Source organism: Falco naumanni, chromosome 2 (assembly GCF_017639655.2).
Source record: "Falco naumanni isolate bFalNau1 chromosome 2, bFalNau1.pat, whole genome shotgun sequence".
Classification (NCBI taxonomy): domain Eukaryota; kingdom Metazoa; phylum Chordata; class Aves; order Falconiformes; family Falconidae; genus Falco; species Falco naumanni.
The window spans coordinates 13,693,435-13,712,073 of record NC_054055.1 but is presented as its reverse complement, the minus strand read 5'-3'; the positions used below and the strand labels follow the sequence as shown (position 1 = coordinate 13,712,073).

At 40.4% G+C, this 18,639-nt stretch overlaps 1 protein-coding gene across 1 annotated transcript; it reads left to right on the top strand.

The window, feature by feature from the left end:
• Nucleotides 1-3,506: 3,506 nt before the first annotated feature.
• On the top strand, nucleotides 3,507-14,981 carry RFC3 (replication factor C subunit 3). The gene is made up of 9 exons (XM_040584063.1): nucleotides 3,507-3,642; nucleotides 4,746-4,883; nucleotides 6,022-6,089; nucleotides 8,809-8,906; nucleotides 10,165-10,346; nucleotides 10,587-10,723; nucleotides 10,841-10,939; nucleotides 11,975-12,044; nucleotides 13,705-14,981. Exons 1-9 carry the CDS (start codon nucleotides 3,556-3,558, stop codon nucleotides 13,894-13,896), a joined length of 1,071 nt encoding a protein of 356 aa, XP_040439997.1. The 5' UTR covers nucleotides 3,507-3,555; the 3' UTR covers nucleotides 13,897-14,981.
• The last annotated feature ends 3,658 nt before the right edge of the window (nucleotides 14,982-18,639 follow it).

Below are 18,639 nucleotides of genomic sequence, written 5' to 3'. Positions count from 1 at the left end.
AGACAAATGTATAAAATGTACAAAAGCTTTTGCAGTAATGACTGACGGACAGGATGTATCCTCCAATTAAATGTTATCCCTGTAGCCTTTTCCAGAATACATTTTCAGTGGTGGTGAAAATGTATCTTCTTACACCTTTTTAGTTTGCCTCATCACTGCATGGAAATCTTCTATGATGTTTTCATTACTTTAATTTTACAGACTAAATAAAAGATTGTAAAATAAACCATGACTCTTAAAGAACTAGGATTTCTTGGGTTTACATCTCTTATAAAGAAGCAGCTTCTTCAGTGTTGCCAATCTCTATGGGATATATTTATTTTAGACTTTTATTTGGCTATCACCATTAATGTTGTTCTTTCCACAACTACATTCAATCTGCATGTCATCAGCGTGTCACCAATAGAACATATGTCATTTTATTATGGTCTTTGTTTTTCTTTTTTCATTTTTCATTGTAATTAGTGATCTGGTCTTTCATGACATGCTACATTTACTTGCAGCAATATAGGTGCTCTGATGGAGACAGGGTGATATAGCCTAGAGTGACAGCCAACAGAGTGGCAATAACCTACTAAAATAGTTGAAACTGAAGAGAAAAATCTATCTTGCTTAGCTAAGCAGCCTCAAGGATCAAAGGATGCCAAACAGTCTTCTGTCTGAAAAACACAAGTTCCTGTACAGCAAAACGGTACTTGGACTTGTTAATGGCTACTCAGATCGCTAGCCATAATCATGCTATAAAGATATTTAGGAGGTCAGTATAATAGCGCTCGGATTGGTTCTAACACTGTTTCAATAATCAGTTTAAAAATGGTTAAAAACTATTTATGTATATATATTTAAACACTGGACCCAGGTCTTACAGTTTTACTTCAATTTGGGCATAAGATGGAGCTTCTTTTATAGTGCCTGACATTGTGTCATTTCCCAATGACATAGCTACTGGTAGTAAAAGGCTCAAAATGCCATTTGTAGTTAAAATCTCTATTTTCAGATACATTGTCTAGTTTACTCATGCAGAGAAGTCATTTTACCTTTTGACCTTTGTGCTGGACTGAACACATTGAGTGAAGACGTATTTTAACAGTCCTTATATTTGAGTGAATTGTGACTGCAGCTGAAATAGCCAGTCTTCTGTATTATTCTCATTAATTTATTTGTGATACACTTGGCCAAACCATTCCATTTTAAATACTTACTTCTTTTTGTTTAGATTTATAGTGAAGTTAAAAAATTAATGAAGTAGAAAATCAAAGCATTCTAGAGCATTTCAATCAGATTTAAAGTACCACAATGGCAATGCTTCATGCAGGCCCAGGTTTTAAAATGGTGAAGATTTTTACTTAACAAATTTTGTTTGTCTGTTTAACTACTTTTTACAGCAAGGAAGAACTTAACCGAAAGCTTAAGCATAAACCCATGCTTAAACACATTGCTGAGGTAAGGCACAATTCCCTATTTTTTCTCCTCGGGATAACATGAAATCCTATGGAAGTTTAATGACCTAATAATAAAAAGGGGTTAGGGCCCTTTCAGAGATGCTTACATGTCTTCACTCACGAGCTGAAAGTATCTAAAAGCCTACTGGTCTGAGTCCTAGCTATTTAAGACTGACCTAATCCAGAAAGGATTTTTTTTCACTGGTACTTTAAAAGCCTGGAGTATCTGTCAGAGCACTTGCTGGAAGCTGGCATGCATTAATAAAAACAGTATCTCTGAGGGCTGGAAGAACTAAGTAGGTTATATGGGGTTATCACAGAAGTTGCAATTAAGTTAAGCATGACATTGATAGGCATGCGAAAAGCAGCATATCATTCAGAAATTATTAAAAAGTCTAGCAAATGAGCAAAGGATCTGAAAAAGCTTAAAAAGTCTAGTCATAAATATAGCCAACCAAAAATACCAAAGGAATTAATGGTCAAGTTCAGAAACTACTCTGAAGAACAGCAGGTGCTGAGCAGAGAGAAAAGCTGCACATGAGAAACACTGTAGACCCACAAAATGGAAATGTAGAAGGAAGGCAGAGGAACAAGTCACTCTGTGATGCTGAGTTTAACAAGGGACTCGAAGGTAAGCACTGGGCAGGATGCTGCTGCTGTAGCCTCCACAGACTCAATCACGTGCAAGGACAGTGCTGACGAAGTAGTACAAGGTGAATTTGCTAATTCATGGCAATCTGCAAAAAAATCTGATTCATGAACGTTTGTGTGATGTAATGTAACTAACTCTTTCACATAAACAGGTAATACGGTACTAAAGTGTTCTCTCTTTGCCCCTACTTAAGTTTATGTGATCTTTATTAGTAACTTGAATGTCTAGGCTAATGAAGCTACCACCTGCATTGTGGCTTTCTGGCTGCGTGAATAAACATGAATGCAGGGCTGATAAAATATGAATAGGCACATGAACCTTTTATTGTATTTTTCCTCACGGAAATCACACAAGTGAAAGACCAGGCTGACATATTTCAGATTGTTCATGTGCAAACCCATGTTTTATTACCTTAAGAAATTCTCCTTTCACATAATGTCATTTGTGCATCATGCTTCATTTATTTGGGCTACTACATGAAGAAACAAAATGAGAGTTTCCCTATTATATACATATTCTCTACGTAATTCTGTACATATATATTCTGTATATGCAGAAAGCCACGAACATAGATGGAGCTTGCAACTTCACAGTGTGGTACACAGATTTTGGGCAACCCATTGATTTATAATGAAGCTGCAAGTCCAGGGCGACAACCAAGACAAAGAACCTAAGGACCGTATGTTCCCCTGACACAGAAAACTGTCCTCTTTTTGCCGGCCATCTGTACAGGTCAAGAGGCCGAACGCACACTGATGGACCTTGTCACAGGCAGGGCGAGCAGACCATGAGTACCTGAAGGGCTTTTTTCTGCCAGCCCCTCGCCGCCTCCTTCCCTGCCTGCGTACCCTCCGGCGGCTGGGGCGGTGGGTCACGCCACGGGAGCTCACCTCAGGCCCCAGCTCTCTGATCTAACGCGCTGCGGCGGGAGGCCACCCATGAGCCTCACACGCCGTCACCACCGCTCCCCTGCCACCTGGCACGTATCTGTGTGCCGGTAGTAAAAATAATGAGTTGATCTGCGGCGGTAACGCCGGCAGCAGTGGTCCCGAAGGCTGGTATTGGCACCGCCGGGCCTGGCGTTAGCCGTCCCTGCCCCGGCGGCCTGCCCACGCCATGGCGGGTGACACCAGGCCCGGCACTGCAGAAGGCGGGACCCCGCGGCAGCGAGTGCGGGGGCAGCCGCCGCCCCGGAGCACGAGCTTTGCCCCTTGTCACCTGCCAGGGCGCAGGGGGCAAAAAACTGCCACTTGGGAGGCGAAAACAGCCCGCAGCCGCCGCGGCCCCCTCCAGCCGGGCGGCGGCGCGGCCACTGGGGCTCACGCGAGGAGGCGGCGGGGGCGGGGCGGGAGCGTGCTCCCGCCGGCGCTTGTCCCTCGGCGGCCGCCGTACTGGCAGCTCCTCCCGCCGCTGACGGGCTGCGGCTGCGCGCTGCAGTTCGGCGCGCGCTTTTCAACCGCCATGAGCCTCTGGGCCGACAAGTACCGGCCCGGCTCCCTCGGCCGGCTGGATTACCACCGCGAGCAGGCTGCGCAGCTTCGCAACCTGGTGAGGGGATGCCCGGGCCCGTCCAGTGGCCCTCGGCGGCCACCCTGGCGGCCTCTGCCCGCTGCCCTCTGCCCGCTGCGGCCTCCCGCCGTGGGACGCCTGAGGCGGACCCGCCACCGAGTCCTCCCCTCCCCGCAGCGGGGATCCTCCTGGGGCCGGGGCTCGGCGGCCTGTGACACTGCTCCCGCGCGTCTGTAGGGTTTGGGCTGGCGCTGCCCCTCTGTGCAGGCCCCGGCCTTCGGGGCAGCGTGCCCCGCTCCGCAGCCTCGCCTTGACGCTGAGGGAAAGGCTGCGAGGAAATGAGCGCCATGCCTTTCTGAGGAGTGGTGTGCGTCAGTGCTTCTGCTGGTTTCAGCCGGGAACGACCGGTGCCTCTGAAAGCAGGGTTTAGCTTGTTTGCTTAAAAGTTAGCTGAAGTTTTAAGGGGAGCAGCCGGGAATAATAAAAGTCAGGACTATCTAATTGCTTGGCTGTTAAAGGACTGCTTCCCCTGCCGGAGGTACTGGCTTCTCTTTGCTAGACCCCGGGATGATTCACTCCCTCAGTGTTTCTCTCTGACCGTTGTAAACTCTTGATTGTGGGGTTTGGTCAGATGTTCTCGGGCCGTGCTTTTTAGCTTTTCAAGAAACAAACTCCTAACTTTATGTAAATGCAGGCTATCACTTATTTGCTTATGTTAAAGGCTTGCAAGTGAAACAGTAAAATAATTATATATATGCCACAATTATGTATGTGTATATCTGCTTTAAACTTTGTTTTAACCCTTTTTTACAGCTGTGTTTATTGCAGCTATCATGCTAGAAACCCTGGAAAACATGTAGATGTTGGAGTGCTTTTTTGTTGGATTTTGGGCTTGTTTTGTTGTTTGGTGGGGGTTTTGGGTTCGGGACTTTTCTTTTTGTTTGGGTTTTTTTTTATTATTTTTTATAGGGGTGAGGTGTTTGCAGTTACATGAGTTACTTGGCAGTTCTACTTCTAGGTGTTGTGTTGTAACTGACCTGGAAAAATTATTTCATGTAAACTTGGGTGAGAATGAAAGGGTGAATAATCTCTCATAAGGAAAATATTGTTGTAGCTAACTAATCTTGTTGCTTTGTGTTCAGGTTCAGTGTGGTGACTTCCCTCATCTGCTGGTATATGGACCTTCAGGAGCTGGAAAAAAGACAAGAATAATGTGTTTGTTAAGGGAATTATATGGTGCAGGAGTGGAAAAACTGAGGATTGAGCATCAGAGTATAACGGTAAAAAAAAAAAATGCCCCATCTGCTGTGAAGTAGAGTGGATATTTGTATACTGGTGTGTTTCTGTTGTGAGGCCTTTAAAACTCAAATATAAACTTTTTTTTTTCACTCAGTATCTTCAAACTCTTCTATGTAATTAATCAGACTAGTTTGGTTACATGAGCAAATACTTTTTGCCAGATGTTCTTGTTCCTTAGGTCTTCATGGGTGGGAAGATGTGGGTTGTTTTTTTGTTTTCTGTGACTGGTTGTTTTTGGTTTTTTTTGGAGGTGGGTTGTTTGTTTTTTACAGGTGGGTTTGGACAATAGCATGAGTTGTGATAGACTAGATCTCAACTAGATGTATAGAATTGAATTAATTTTTAAAATAAGGGTTAGTTTACAGATAATTAGCACTGCTTTTTGCATATACACAAGTTTTAACTTGTCACTATGAGAATGAGAAAACAATTTCAGTATTAGAAATTTTTTTTTGCTATCTTAGTTGTTTATTATTAAAAGGTTATATTATCAATTCATATAATCCTTGTTATGGAACACTTAACCAGCAAGGAGTTATTGAGCTTCATTGATAAGTAGGTTAGTTAATGCTTGTTTTTTAATTCACAGTAGTGAAACTAATACAATACTTGGACTGGATGATAGAAACATAGAATATATTTAACTATTCAGACCCAAAGTCATTGGCGATATAAATACTAGTGCTTTATTTAAACAAGGTGTAGACTTGAAATCCTTCACCAAGAGAAGTAAACAGCCTTTCAAGGCTTGTTCAATGGTTTTCCCTGCAAAACTTTTCTTTGGAGGGACAAAGTATCACTTACTTTGAACAGCTGAATCCAATAATAAGACTTCTTGTTACAAACCTCAGTAACTGCAGTATGCAGTGATTTGTGCTATGTGTTGCTATAATAACCATTACTGTTATTATTTTACTGGCTGGATGATGTGTCAGTACTCCTTTTCTCCTTTGGAGGTGGAGTTGGAGGGTAGGAGATCTGCAAGTCTAATGCATCAGCAGTTCTTTGATCTCTGCGACTTCTGATTTGCCTGTGACCTAGCTGGTTATAATCTGTAAGGTATTTTGCATCAGATTTCTAGAACACTCCTGAATTTTAATATACTTACATTCTACATAGGCACCTTCTAAAAAGAAAATTGAAATTAGCACCATTGCAAGTAATTATCACCTTGAAGTTAACCCAAGGTAAGTGTACAGTAGAAATGTTTCACTTCAAATATAAGCTGCTGGTCATATTGCAAACGGTTTCAACCTGGCTATATAAGGGACTAACTGCCCAATGTATTGCCTGAGCAAATTAGATAATGGTTTATGGATTTGGACTGGACTGCGCATGGGAGCAGGGAGAAGATTTTTAATTAAACAGCTCTAAATGAAAAAAATTGGGGTTGCTCTAGACTAAAGACAGTAATGTTCTGCTTAACTAGCCACGTGAGCTTGCTGATGTTGAGAACTGGGTGACAAACATCTGGATTCATAGATCTAACCATTTAAGTTGAAACTGAGAACGTATATTAGAACTAACACCCCCCCCTATTGTTAGTTCTCTCACAAATAAAAAATTGTGATTTGAATGTAAGTAAGGTTTACCCAGTAACTCTTAAAGAGTTCAGAGCATGGGAAAGAACATGACAACAAAATAACTGGGAATCTTGTCATGAGCAAGGTTGGATCTTGATTTAAATGACAGAAGCTGTAATAGTATACTGTATGTCATGTTTGACAGTTGTGAAATTGCTGGTGATAATTCACTGACACAAAGTAAATACTTGTATTTACCTGAATATTTTTAAGGTTGCTTTAGACCACATGAGAGTGTCATTGTGTACTAGAAGGCTTTGGTTATGTTGGCTTATTTGTCTGCGTTGCAATTATAAGAAAGTGTGTATCCCAAAGTAACTTTTAACTTTGTGCTAATTGCTAAACCTTTTTTCATGTTGCTCTAGAAGTTATTCTCATGGACCACGTCTCCTTTAAAATCTTGTTTTGCAGCTAATCTCTGCCTATTGATTAGTGAATATCTGCTGGTATTCTAATACAGACCAAAGTAATTAAGACTGAGACTTTTATTTGTAATTAACTGTTTGAATATGGCATTTTGGTGATATAAAATATATGACTGTTCGATCTTCTGCTCTGATAACCTAATACTACTAATACTTCTGTTACTCTCCATAGAGTACTTATAGCTTGAAACGTATATTTAAAGTAAAATAGAATTATTTTATAAAAATCCTGAAAGTGTGGAACTCTATATAATAGTAGTGCTGAGTTTTGGTTAAGAATAAAGATATTAATTCATCAACTTTAAGTGATCAAGCAATTGTCATGTTTGTGTCAGACCAGACGGTGAACCTGCATGTGCTGTGCTATAGCCTGTGCAGTTTGATTGAATTATAATACTGTCAAGTCATGTTGTGTCTTGAGTAACATGGAACATGATAAATGGCCAACAGGGAAAGAAAATTAACTTCTGGAAAGGACTTTGCAGACGTGGAATTTATTATGAAACTTTATTAGATGGAACTGTTTTTTTATTCTCCAAAAGGAAGATGTTGACTGAATTCTAAAGTGTTATCTGCTGGTCATTTGACAGGCTTGGGTAGATGCTTTGAAATGGGTTCTCCTGATTAAGTGTGTAGTGAAAGAATAAGGAACAGTAAAAATTAAACGCTTGTGTGGTAACTGCCTTTGTTCATTTTTTTCGTGGAATGTTTGGTGTGGTCATATAATACCAAGGATAATCTTTCACCATGCAATTATAACTGGGTTTTCTGTTACTGCAGATAATAACTTATCTTTAAACATTAGGAAACTCATAATCACTTTCCATTTCCAAAAACTAACCTAGCTTTTAAGTAGAGCCTGCTTGTTTCATCCTGCTTTTTGTTTTCCGCAGTGTAATAATCAAAGGTCTGTTCCCTTGCTGAAGGACATATCTCTGTGGTCAAAGTCAGTGTAGCCTATTCAAGAGATTGTGAACTGTTGAGCTAATACACTTCTGGCTGTTCTGCTGCCTTCTCTTTGACAAGAACAGGGAGGGTCTGGTTGAGTGGTGACTAGAACTAGATGGACAAATGCCTTTTCATTAGCTTGCCAGTGAAATATTGCAACTACTGCGGCATCTGTGAAGGTGTCTGGGATGCTAAAGAATGAGTTTTTTTCTCTCAGAAGGCAGGAAATCATAGGGAGATACTAGACTTCCTCTTGCCTTTTCTCCTATCACTACAGTAGCACTGCACAGCTTTCTCAGTCCCCAGGTTAGTAGCTCAGCTAGTTTGGCTCAGATTTGACAACCACTGAGGACTGACTTGCAAGCTAGATTACTGAAAAAGCAAAGAAAAAGAGGAGAAAAGCTAACCATCCATGCTGTAATGTAATAGTATCTCGCTATCAGTTTTTTACTAGTAGCTCTTTGTAACTTGAGTGTGCCTGCCATTCAAGTTTATTAAGCGTATAGGTTGTTCGTAGTATATCTACATCAGTCTTTTGAGTCAGGCATCCTATTATGTGGTTAGGCTTAATTTTTCTTGCCATAATGGATAAAAATGTTCATATTGTGGATCTTTGCCCAAATCATAGGTAACAAAAGTTTAGATTTCTCATACCAGAAAGATAAGTTCTAATTTAATGATTTAATAAATCATTTGAGAACTGTTTAGCTACTTCCCAATACGGTGCTACTAATGCAGCTGTGCCTGCATAAGCTTTAGTTTGTTTTTGTTATTGGGAAGGTGACTTTCAAGAAAGTATGTGTGTTGAGCTTAATTGTAACGCCAACAGCTTCTGAATTCTTTTGGCGTTCTTGTTCAGCCAATTGACCCAAGGGGCTGCTTAGGAGGATGTATTTTGTATGCAATATAAAGTTATTTTAAAGCAAGCTTTATTTATATTCTTGATACAGTGATGCAGGAAACAATGACCGTGTAGTAATTCAGGAGCTCTTGAAGACAGTAGCACAGTCCCAACAGCTTGAGACAAGTACTCAACGAGACTTCAAAGGTGAGTAAAAACATTTGAAACCAGTTAAAATCCCTCTTAAGCTTGTTTTTTCAGAGATGTCAGCTGACTGTTTTGTTTGCACCTGTATATTCCACGAAGGCACACATGAACCTTTCCCAAATTAAACAACTTCCGATTTTTCTTCCACTGTGGAAATACCTTGAGTGGTTAAATACTCAGCATGAAGTAGTCTTTTCTGTTGGTTTCTTATAAGGACAGGGTGTAGTTGAATGACTGTGGCTGGGCAGAGGGAGCTTGGATGCCTGCTGTCTTTTTTCCAAGTCTACCACTGAAATGCACTGTAACTTAGTTTAATGATCTACAGTAGTAGTTGAATTATGAGTGACTGAGGCTTAATATTGAGATGATGGGCAGGATAACCTGGCAAATGGTGATATTAAGTATTAGCTGCTTATTTGTAATGTTTTGGGTCATGAGCTGTCTTAGGCAGAAAGTTTAAAAGCATTTTATCATAGAGTATGGAAGGACACTGGGTAAGAAAATGAAGAAGGCTTTTGTTGCATTCGCCAAGACATGTTTTGCTACAAGGCTTACTTTTCCTTCCCATGACTAAATTCAAAGCAAAATCAGAACTATATAACAAGAGATTGAAGGAGAGAAGAAATCTTGACAGAGTAGAGCAGAAATTAGTTGAAAATGCCATGGATTTAGTACTTTGTCTCATCGCTTCACTATTCTCAGGAAATACTGCACTTCACCTAAGCTGCTAGGCAGTGATTGGTTCTACCAGTTAGTGATTTATATATCCTTACAGCTGCAGTCATACCACGTACCTCAGAGTATCTCGTAAGCTGGCTGGTCTCCTTTAGGCTGTGTATATAACCAGAAGAGAAATGGGAGTAATGTGCTGACTTGTTCCTCCAGGCTGTTCTCACTGGACCATTCACAGTACTGAAATGAGCCATCTGCGAGTTGCCTGTGGAGGAATCTGCAGAAGGCTAGGTTAGCTGCTTGATGTTAGGTATCTCGTGATTGTTCTGAAGCATTTTATAAAAATACATTTTTCTTTTAAAAGACTATGGAAAGGTGCGGCAGCTACAATAACAGGGCAGCTTTCTACTGCTCCTTTTTTAAGACATTGGCTTTCAATTTTTTTTTTCCTGCCTGTGGAACCATGTTGCCTCTTTCTGCTCGTATCACTTATTTTGGTAGTTATCACTTTTATGTCAAAGTACTAATTTTCTTAGAAAGGCTTGATATTAATAAAAAACCTCCACTATTTTTAATCCTTTTTCAGTGGTGCTGTTAACAGAAGTGGACAAACTCACTAAAGATGCTCAGCATGCTTTGCGAAGAACAATGGAGAAATACATGGCGACCTGCAGGTTGATCCTGTGCTGCAACTCCATGTCAAAAATTATAGGACCTATTCAAAGCCGGTGCCTGGCTGTACGAGTGCCTGCTCCCAGCATTGAAGATGTGTGTTGAAACAAGCAAAAATAAGTTATTTAAAAGTTCTTACTAGATAAATTCTTGCTGTGGATTTACGAAGTATTTTTCTTCCACAAATGTACCTAGTTTTGCTTTGTGGTGGGTGACTTCTCAAGCATGTCTTTTGAAAGACTGGTCCATCTCTGTTCCAGAAGTGGTTCTGACAGGAGACTCTGTAGATGCTAAACTGTTCACTAAGTGTTGCTCTCACTGTTGTTTTCCATCTAGATCTGTCACGTCTTGTCCAGTGTGTGTAAGAAAGAAGGCCTGACTCTTCCTCAGGAATTGGCTCAAAGGCTTGCAGAGAAATCTGGCAGAAATCTTCGTAAAGCACTGCTTATGTGTGAGTCCTGCAGAGTACAACAGTAAGTCACTCATTAATGTAAATTACTCTGACACATATATGAACTTACTTCTGAGGCCTTGTTAGAATAGGTGACGGTTTGCTTTGATTTTAATTTTTTAAATATATTATTATGTAGGTATCCTTTTACTGCTGATCAAGACATTCCTGAGATGGATTGGGAAGTTTATTTGAGAGAAACTGCAAATGCTATTGTCAGTGAACAGACACCACAAAAGTAGGTGATTACACTTGCTTGCAGCTATAAATTACGCTTTTGGTGTACTCTCAAACCTAAAAATAATGCTCTAATTAAGAATATGACATCTTTACTTTAGTTCTATGTAATTTTCTGGCATTTCTACTGGAGCTGGTACTTAGCTACTTTGCAGCCAGAGGAAGTCAGCTTTAAAACTACCAGAGGTGGCTTAATGATCTTTAGGAACTGAAACTATTACTGTTTTTTTTCTGTTGAAGCTTTGTAATCAAAATTGAGCGTAAGCTTAGTTGCATGTTGTGCTGTCTTGTCTTTTGGGTTGGGTTGTGTGTTGTTGTTGTTGTGTGGAGGGCGTTGTTTTATTTAAGGCTTCTGGTTCACAAACACACCATTTGTAAAAGAATTGGAAATGAGAAATCCTCACTTATTTCAAGGTCTTTAGGAGATGCCCCCTTTATCCATCTTGGCATCATATTCCTGGTGTGATCCTTTTAGTCTGTTCCTTAGGTTAGATGAGATGTCACTTAAATTCTTGTAATTTAAATTAAATAACTTGAGTCTGACCTCCTGATACCAAAGCTGAGAATTGGTGTCGTGTCACTTTCTACCACCTAATCATCTTACCCCCTCTTGTAAACAATGAAAACTGAAAAACAGTGTAAATGAGTCTTGTTCTAATGAATTTTGTGCTGTCTTCTCACTAATCTTGAGCGTGAATAATAATTTAGATATTAAGAGGAGTTAAAGGGAGACAAGCCTGAGACAAATTCTAATAGTCTTGTAGCTTCTAGATTAACTGAGACCATTGTAACTTACGTATATGTAACTTACTATACTGTTTTGAGTAAAAGGTGTTACATAGTGTTTGAATTGAAACAGACTGACTTGTGCAGTGCTTTTGGGTTTACAGTAACACACAAAACCAAAACCAGAAAAAAAACCCAACCACTTTACTTGGGTTGACTTTTCTCCTGCAGCATATTTCACAAATAGTGAAAACACATTAGTATGCTTTGGGGACATACTTCTGATGTTTTTATGGTGTCTTTCCAACAGGCTTTTAGAGGTCCGTGGACGGCTTTATGAACTCCTGACACACTGTATTCCTCCTGAGATTATAATGAAGGTAATTCAGCTATCTAGCTCTTAATGTGTTATTTATAATGCTATGACAGTCTCAGTTTGAGTTTAAAAAGACAAAACCCCACACCAGAACATCACAAATAATCCAAATATTGATGAAAAGCTGTGACCTTTCCAAACAGACATGAGTGACCAAGAGATACTTTTCTCTTGTGTTTCTTTCCACTGGAGTAGCCAAAGTGGTTCAGGTTATTGCTCTGAAGGAGTAATTAAAGATCTTGTTCCTGCACACACTGATACATGGCATTCACTTCTCATGATCCTCAGTCGATACACTAGACTGTCTAGTTAGGTTCATGTCCTAATATGTTTAGGCATGATGGCTTTGAGTTGTGTAATTTTGTGGTCAGGAAGATTCTTTAATTCTGAAAATGTTTAGTTTATTTTTGTTGCAGGCTTCCTTCTTCACACCTCTGAATGGTTTAGTAAAACTTGTTCTGTGATCACAGTACAGCAGCATTATAGCCGAGTAAAAATAAAGGAGGACGTGCTTTGTCCCCCTGAAGACTCCTCAGGCCAGTTTCTGTATTGAAACATAGGCATGTTTTATGGGCTAATTTTGATATGATTTGTTTTCTTTTTACAAAAGCTTTGGTTTTATAAGTTCAGAATTTGCTATGTCCTAGTAGAGAGGCTTGCTGAAGGATGCTAGACCAACAGGCCTCTTCAAAGACAGAAGCCATCTTGGGAGGAAAAAAAAGTAAATGGAATTTACATGTTATTATTTTAGGCAGAATGGAAGGATGCTGAAGAAAAGTAGAGCAGAACAAAGATTAAAGCTAATGTTTGCAACTTACTGTAGGTGCGCTTTGCCGTCGGACATAATTACAAGATAATAAATTTATTTTCATGTGAACTGATTTCTGCTTTCTGACAGTTAGGTAGTTAGATGCTTTTTTAACCTTCCTTTCTTAGGGTAGGTTAGTGGATCCTGCGTTGCCCTGTTGGGGGATTATTGTTGTTAGGCCAAAGGTGGATGTTCTCTACCCACTCAACAAACTTGAAATGGTCTAGAGATGCTTCTTATTTAATTGTGATTATTTTAATAGAGATGGATTTGCAATGATTTTATTGCAGACTTAGATTGAAAATAAGGCATTTCTGGGGTTTTTTGTAAAGTATCTTGTGTATGTTGGTACATACAAATGTACGTAAACAAATATACTTAAATTTTAAATGAGCCCTTTCCTTGTTACTTATTAATGTTCTTTCTCTTTGTGGTCAATGCTGTTGAGATACGAAGTGATTCTAATACACTTGCTGTCTTGGTAAAAATGGGCCATGTGCCTGCATGCAACAGAAGTAAAAGTATTTGGAGATGAGGTTAATTTATCATCTTTATTAAGGTGTAAGTAGTTCCAGTGTATGACTTTTTTTCTTATCTAAGAACAGGATAGGTAACACTTATTTTGGTATGAGGAATTTGTCTTGAAAGTAAGTTCTGAAGGGATGTGGTTCCATGAATCTAGTTCTGTCAAATAGGTGGTGTAATGATTCTTGAATGTCTCTTCTGTTGGATTCATGAATGAACTGTTGGTCATAGCTTGGCTATTTTCAGAGAAATGAGGTTATCCTCTTGACAAAAAAAAATATGTAATTTTACAAATACTGTCCTGTTTGTTTGGTTTTTTTTCCCCTTTTAGGGCCTCCTGACAGAACTTCTAAATAACTGTGATGGGCAACTGAAAGGAGAAGTTGCACAGATGGCAGCCTTCTATGAACACCGCCTGCAACTGGGCAGCAAAGCCATTTATCATCTGGAAGCATTTGTTGCAAAGTTTATGGCAATTTACAAGAAGTTTATGGAGGATGGACTGGATGACATGATGTTCTAACTCTGATGCCCAAAGTTGTACACAGAATGTTGTGTCATGATGCCAACGTTGTAAATGTCTGCTTGTCCATGCTTGATTGCTTGTGGGTCTAGTTCAAAATCAAATACTTTATTTTGCTATTAATAGTAAACTAAAGAACAGTATTTGTTCAGTTATAGAAACGAGATGGATTGTTTGACAACCACAACTCTGTCTTTAGATCCATACAAAAATACATTAGCTTTTCAGAAAGAAAACAAGTTGCCTTGGAAGAAGTATAAGACCGTAGTCACTTTGCATTATGTTTAAGCTGACATTAAACAGAGAACATGGAATGCTGCATGCTTGCCTTTTGATTGTTCCTGGGCAAGGCTGTAAGGAAAAGATGGTTGTTCCAGTGTGAGCATCTATGTTCTGCCTGCCGATTTGTGTATCTCACTGTTTGGCTGCTTTTATTTTAGCCACAATGTTTTCTGACTTTTGTTTGTAAGAAATTGCATTGAAATTGTGGATGAGGAATACTTTTGTGTTGCTTGTAAACCAGTTTGACAACACGGACAATTTGTTTAGAAGGGATATACCTGTATAAAGCAAGTCCACTTGCTGTCTGACGCTTTCATGTTTACCTCAACATACATTATGCTGTTGAGGTATCCTTTGGCTGTGGTTTAGCAAGTGTACCATTTCAACTTTTAACAAATACTCTCACCTGTGAAATTGATAAGACACTTCAAAAATGGCAATACATCATAAAAATATGAACAACTGAAATGTTCAGTTAGTGTTTTATACTGTCTGTGAGTATCCATACCCCTTCCCCCCCACCCCCCCCCAGGGTAAGACTAAAGGATGCCACTGAAGTTTAAGGAAAAAAAACAACACAGACAAAAAAAACCCAGCACCCCACAACCCCTCAAAATAATAAAGTCTCAACCAACACTATCTATGCTACTTCATATTGCAAGTCTTTCATGTGTTACGTCTATGTGCTGTAATACCCTAAAAATGACTGAATGCATGCCCTTTGTGACTTCGCTCTGATAATTTAGGCTATTACTAGATAGTATTTAAAGAGAAAGTGAATTAAACATTTTCCTGTTCTCTTCCTTCCCCCTCCCTTTTTTTTTTTTATTAGCAGTGAAGGATTGTTTATGTGGGTTTTTTTAATGGATTTTGTCACCCAAATCCACAGCACTGGTAGCTTCTTGGATGTGAGTCTTGACTGTCAGAGATCCTGGAAAACCATGAAATTAATCAGCAAGAGTAGAAAGGGGTGCTTAAATCCATTACAAAGAAGAGCACAATAATGGTAGAAGGGGCATAATTACCACATGTACAAATTACCTGCTCTTCCAGGAGCCTAGTCTTATCTGCTACTTTTTAGAAGCTGAACAAACTAACCATTTGCCTGCCACAAGTACAGTGTGTGATGACACAGAACTGTAAGTTCAAAAGATGAAACGCTCCCACCCCCACAAAAAAACCCCATACCAAAAAAAACCCCAATAAAAACCAACACCAACCCCCAAAAAAGGAAGAAGAGGAACATATGTAGGGATTTGTGACATGCAATTGAAGTGCCCAGGGACAGTATTGCTGTGGAGGCTGGAGGAGGCAGGAGCTGGATTGCAGGGTTAGTTGGAGGAGGCAGAGAAGCAGCCTGCTCTGATTTGTCCAGAAGACTGAAACCCCAACATAAACCTCTCCATAGGTGTTCTTGTTGCCATTTGTTGGAAGTTTCATGTTGATCATGTTCTACCTGGGATGAATTGAGAGTAGTCAAGGATGGAAAAATGGGACAATGGCCAGGGGTCACTGGGAGAGGAAGCAGCTACCCCTGCTCCTGAAAGCCAGCATTTCCCTCTGCTGACGCTGCTCCTGCCTCTTATCTGCCACAGTCTAGAACACACAAATTTAAACACATGGGCACGATATGCTCTAACTCTCCACACACATTTTTCCTTCCTACAGTAATTTTTAAGGCAATTTTGCCTTAGTATCCATAGCAGGTTCTCCAGGGAAGCGGTCACAGCACCAAGCCTGTTGGAGTTCAAGGAGTGTGGATGATGCTCTTACTCTTGGGTAGTTCTGCGGGGAGGAGGGTGTTGGACTCAAGGATCCTTAAGGGTCCCTTCCAACTAGAAAGATTTTGTGATAATGATCAGTAAGTGTTGTGCTTTTTGGCGACATCTTAGAGGCTAACCATCTTGGATGCCGCTTCTCCTCCCTTTTGGGTAGCTGTAGCCCTTGCTTAGAGACAGTGTGATGCAGAACTGAGGTCCTGGGCTGTTCCGAAGGAAGCAGGGACCAGTAACCCTCACCCCTCCTACTATGTACTGACAAATGAGGCTGATGGAAACGTATGAGCCAGTGGCTGTCAGAAACTAAAAAAGGAATTTGCAATTTTTTTGCCCTCATGAGATTACCTTATAACCCTTTTATCAGAAAAAGAGAACCTTAGCCTGGCAAGCAAGGGTGCCCCGGGGTGGGGATGGCTGCCCCCACAGCCTGCATCCACACAGCCCAGCGACAGCGCTGTGCCGGACCTGCGCTGACCACTGCACACGTGCTTCACAGATCAAGTGGGAGGAGGCGGTGCAGAGAGACTTTGAAACAGTGAATAGCACAGGACCAACCTCTAGATGATCCATTTCTTCAGCTGATTGCATCTTTTGAGACCTGCTTAGAATTGCTTGCTGAGAGGATTACCCTTGCTTTCATCCAGCATCACCTCCTGCTGCTTCCAAATGAAAACTCCAGGCTGCTTCCACCTGAGTGGGACTTAAGCACTGAACAAGTCTAAAAGGTTGCAGAGGAGTCAGCTTCACGCTCCCACAGAATGCCAGAGGTGAAAGTGATTTTAAAAAAGTGATCAATAAACTAAAGGCAGCAACTGCTTTCACTAAAACTTTCTCTGCTCTGCAAAGATCAGCTGTGCAAAGGGTGAGTGGGGCATTCAGGCTTTGCTCCCTGTTTCTGAAGTCCAAGTGTTAACTTCTGTGAGAAATGTTATTTTAAAAATCACATTATTTTTAGACAGCTATGGTAAACAACTCTACTTGAGCATTAATCATAAAAAACATATGGTGTGATTGGAAGACTGATTTGTATAATGTATTTTGTTAAATAAATTCATATGAGCAAAGCTGACGTGAGGATTGTCCCCTTCTCTACCAAAGAAGTACCCTGATTATCATAAGGTAGAAGGTAAGGTAGATAAGAGTTCATTATCACAAATTTTCCTGCCAGTGCAGGGAATTGAAGATTATTACAGTTCATTGATATAAAATAATAGCTGTAATTTGTCTTGCTGGAAAGAGCTGTGGTATGTCTGAGCAGCCTTTAATCCTTCTTGCTTAACATTTTTTGTGTGCACTAACAATTAATGCTGTATGAATTTGTTGCATTGGATTTTAATCAATGACCCAAACCAGTCTCCAGAGTTGTAATCTGCTAAACAAAAGTTGTCTTAACATGACAGTGAAATGTGCTTCTATTTCTTGAAGGTCAAAATACTTGTCTTGATGTTTATATTTCATAAGGAGGGAAGGAATGTAAATATGTAAGCATACAAAAGAAATTAACCTCTAGTGTCAAGTGTGCCCTGCAGAGTACGTCATGCAAGTTGCATGTCAGGAATTAGTTGCACATCACAAAATAACCAAGATTAAAAGAGTTTGTCGTTAACTTCAAAATGTTGGGGAATTGACTCAGAACTTTCTCTGTTATCAAAACTGAAATTATTTTCTGTCCAAATTAGCTAGGACAACTGGGGCCTAACCCCCCCTTTTTTTTTTTTTTTTTTTTTTTTTTTTTTTTTAAAGCAGTGGATGCTTTGCTTGTCTGAAAAATGAGCTCAGTCCTCTAACAGGTTTTCTTCTACGGTTGCGTACAATGTGTGTGCTGAACTTCTGGAAGAAATGTTATACTCTGTTTCAGCAGTCCTGGAGCTAATAAATATTGTTCCAATCATTTAAGCATTAGGCGGTATCTCAGCGGGGATGGGTTTGGCATCTCTTAAATAGGAGTGAGACATAAGAGAATGCAAGCAGGAGAGTGAAGCATATAACTCCACCACTGACACCACCGGTCCATCCGCATTTCTCCTAGGGGAGTTGCTGGGGCACCCATCACCACCTCTGTCCTGGCACATTCTGGGAGCTAATCTTCAGCCCTGTCCCAAGACATGAAGTAGGTGTTGGTCTTTCATTATGGAGCCTGTCTTAGGAACAAGATGCTATGAGATACCGTCTTAAGTGCTGGGCCACAGCTAAGATTGCAATCCTCTGCTTCCCTGCGGTAATGCAGTGGCTGGGAGAGTCCTTGCTGCCATGCCACAGTACTCCATCAAAATCAGTGGCTCTGTTTTGCTGTCAAGGGAAACTTCTGCCTTTTATGCAATGAGGTACTTTATCAGGTATGTGTCCCTGATAGTCCTTTAAGTGACTTTCAGCTCTTTATCAAAACTACAGCTTCTTAGTCCCATGGAAGTCCTGCAGTGACTTCTAATTCTTTCTCAGGGACCATCACACAAAATTTAGTCACAATATTCACAGAACCATAGAATCATAGAATGGTTTGGATTGGAAGGAACCTTCAAAGATCATCTAGTTCCAACCCCCCTGCCATGGGCAGGGACACCTTCCACTAGACCAGGTTGCTCAAAGCCCCATCCAGCCTGGCCTTGAGCGCATCCAGGGATGGGGCATCCACAACTTTTCTCATAGTGCCTCACCACCCTCACAGTTAAAAATTTCTTCCTGA

Excerpts from the sequence above, each read along its gene's own strand:
- RFC3 (XM_040584063.1), top strand. The coding sequence starts at position 3,556 with ATGAGCCTCTGGGCCGACAAGTACCGGCCCGGCTCCCTCGGCCGGCTG. Across the intron at positions 6,090-8,808 it reads CACCTTGAAGTTAACCCAAG|TGATGCAGGAAACAATGACC; the intron begins GTAAGTGTACAG and ends TTCTTGATACAG. Across the intron at positions 12,045-13,704 it reads CTCCTGAGATTATAATGAAG|GGCCTCCTGACAGAACTTCT; the intron begins GTAATTCAGCTA and ends TTCCCCTTTTAG.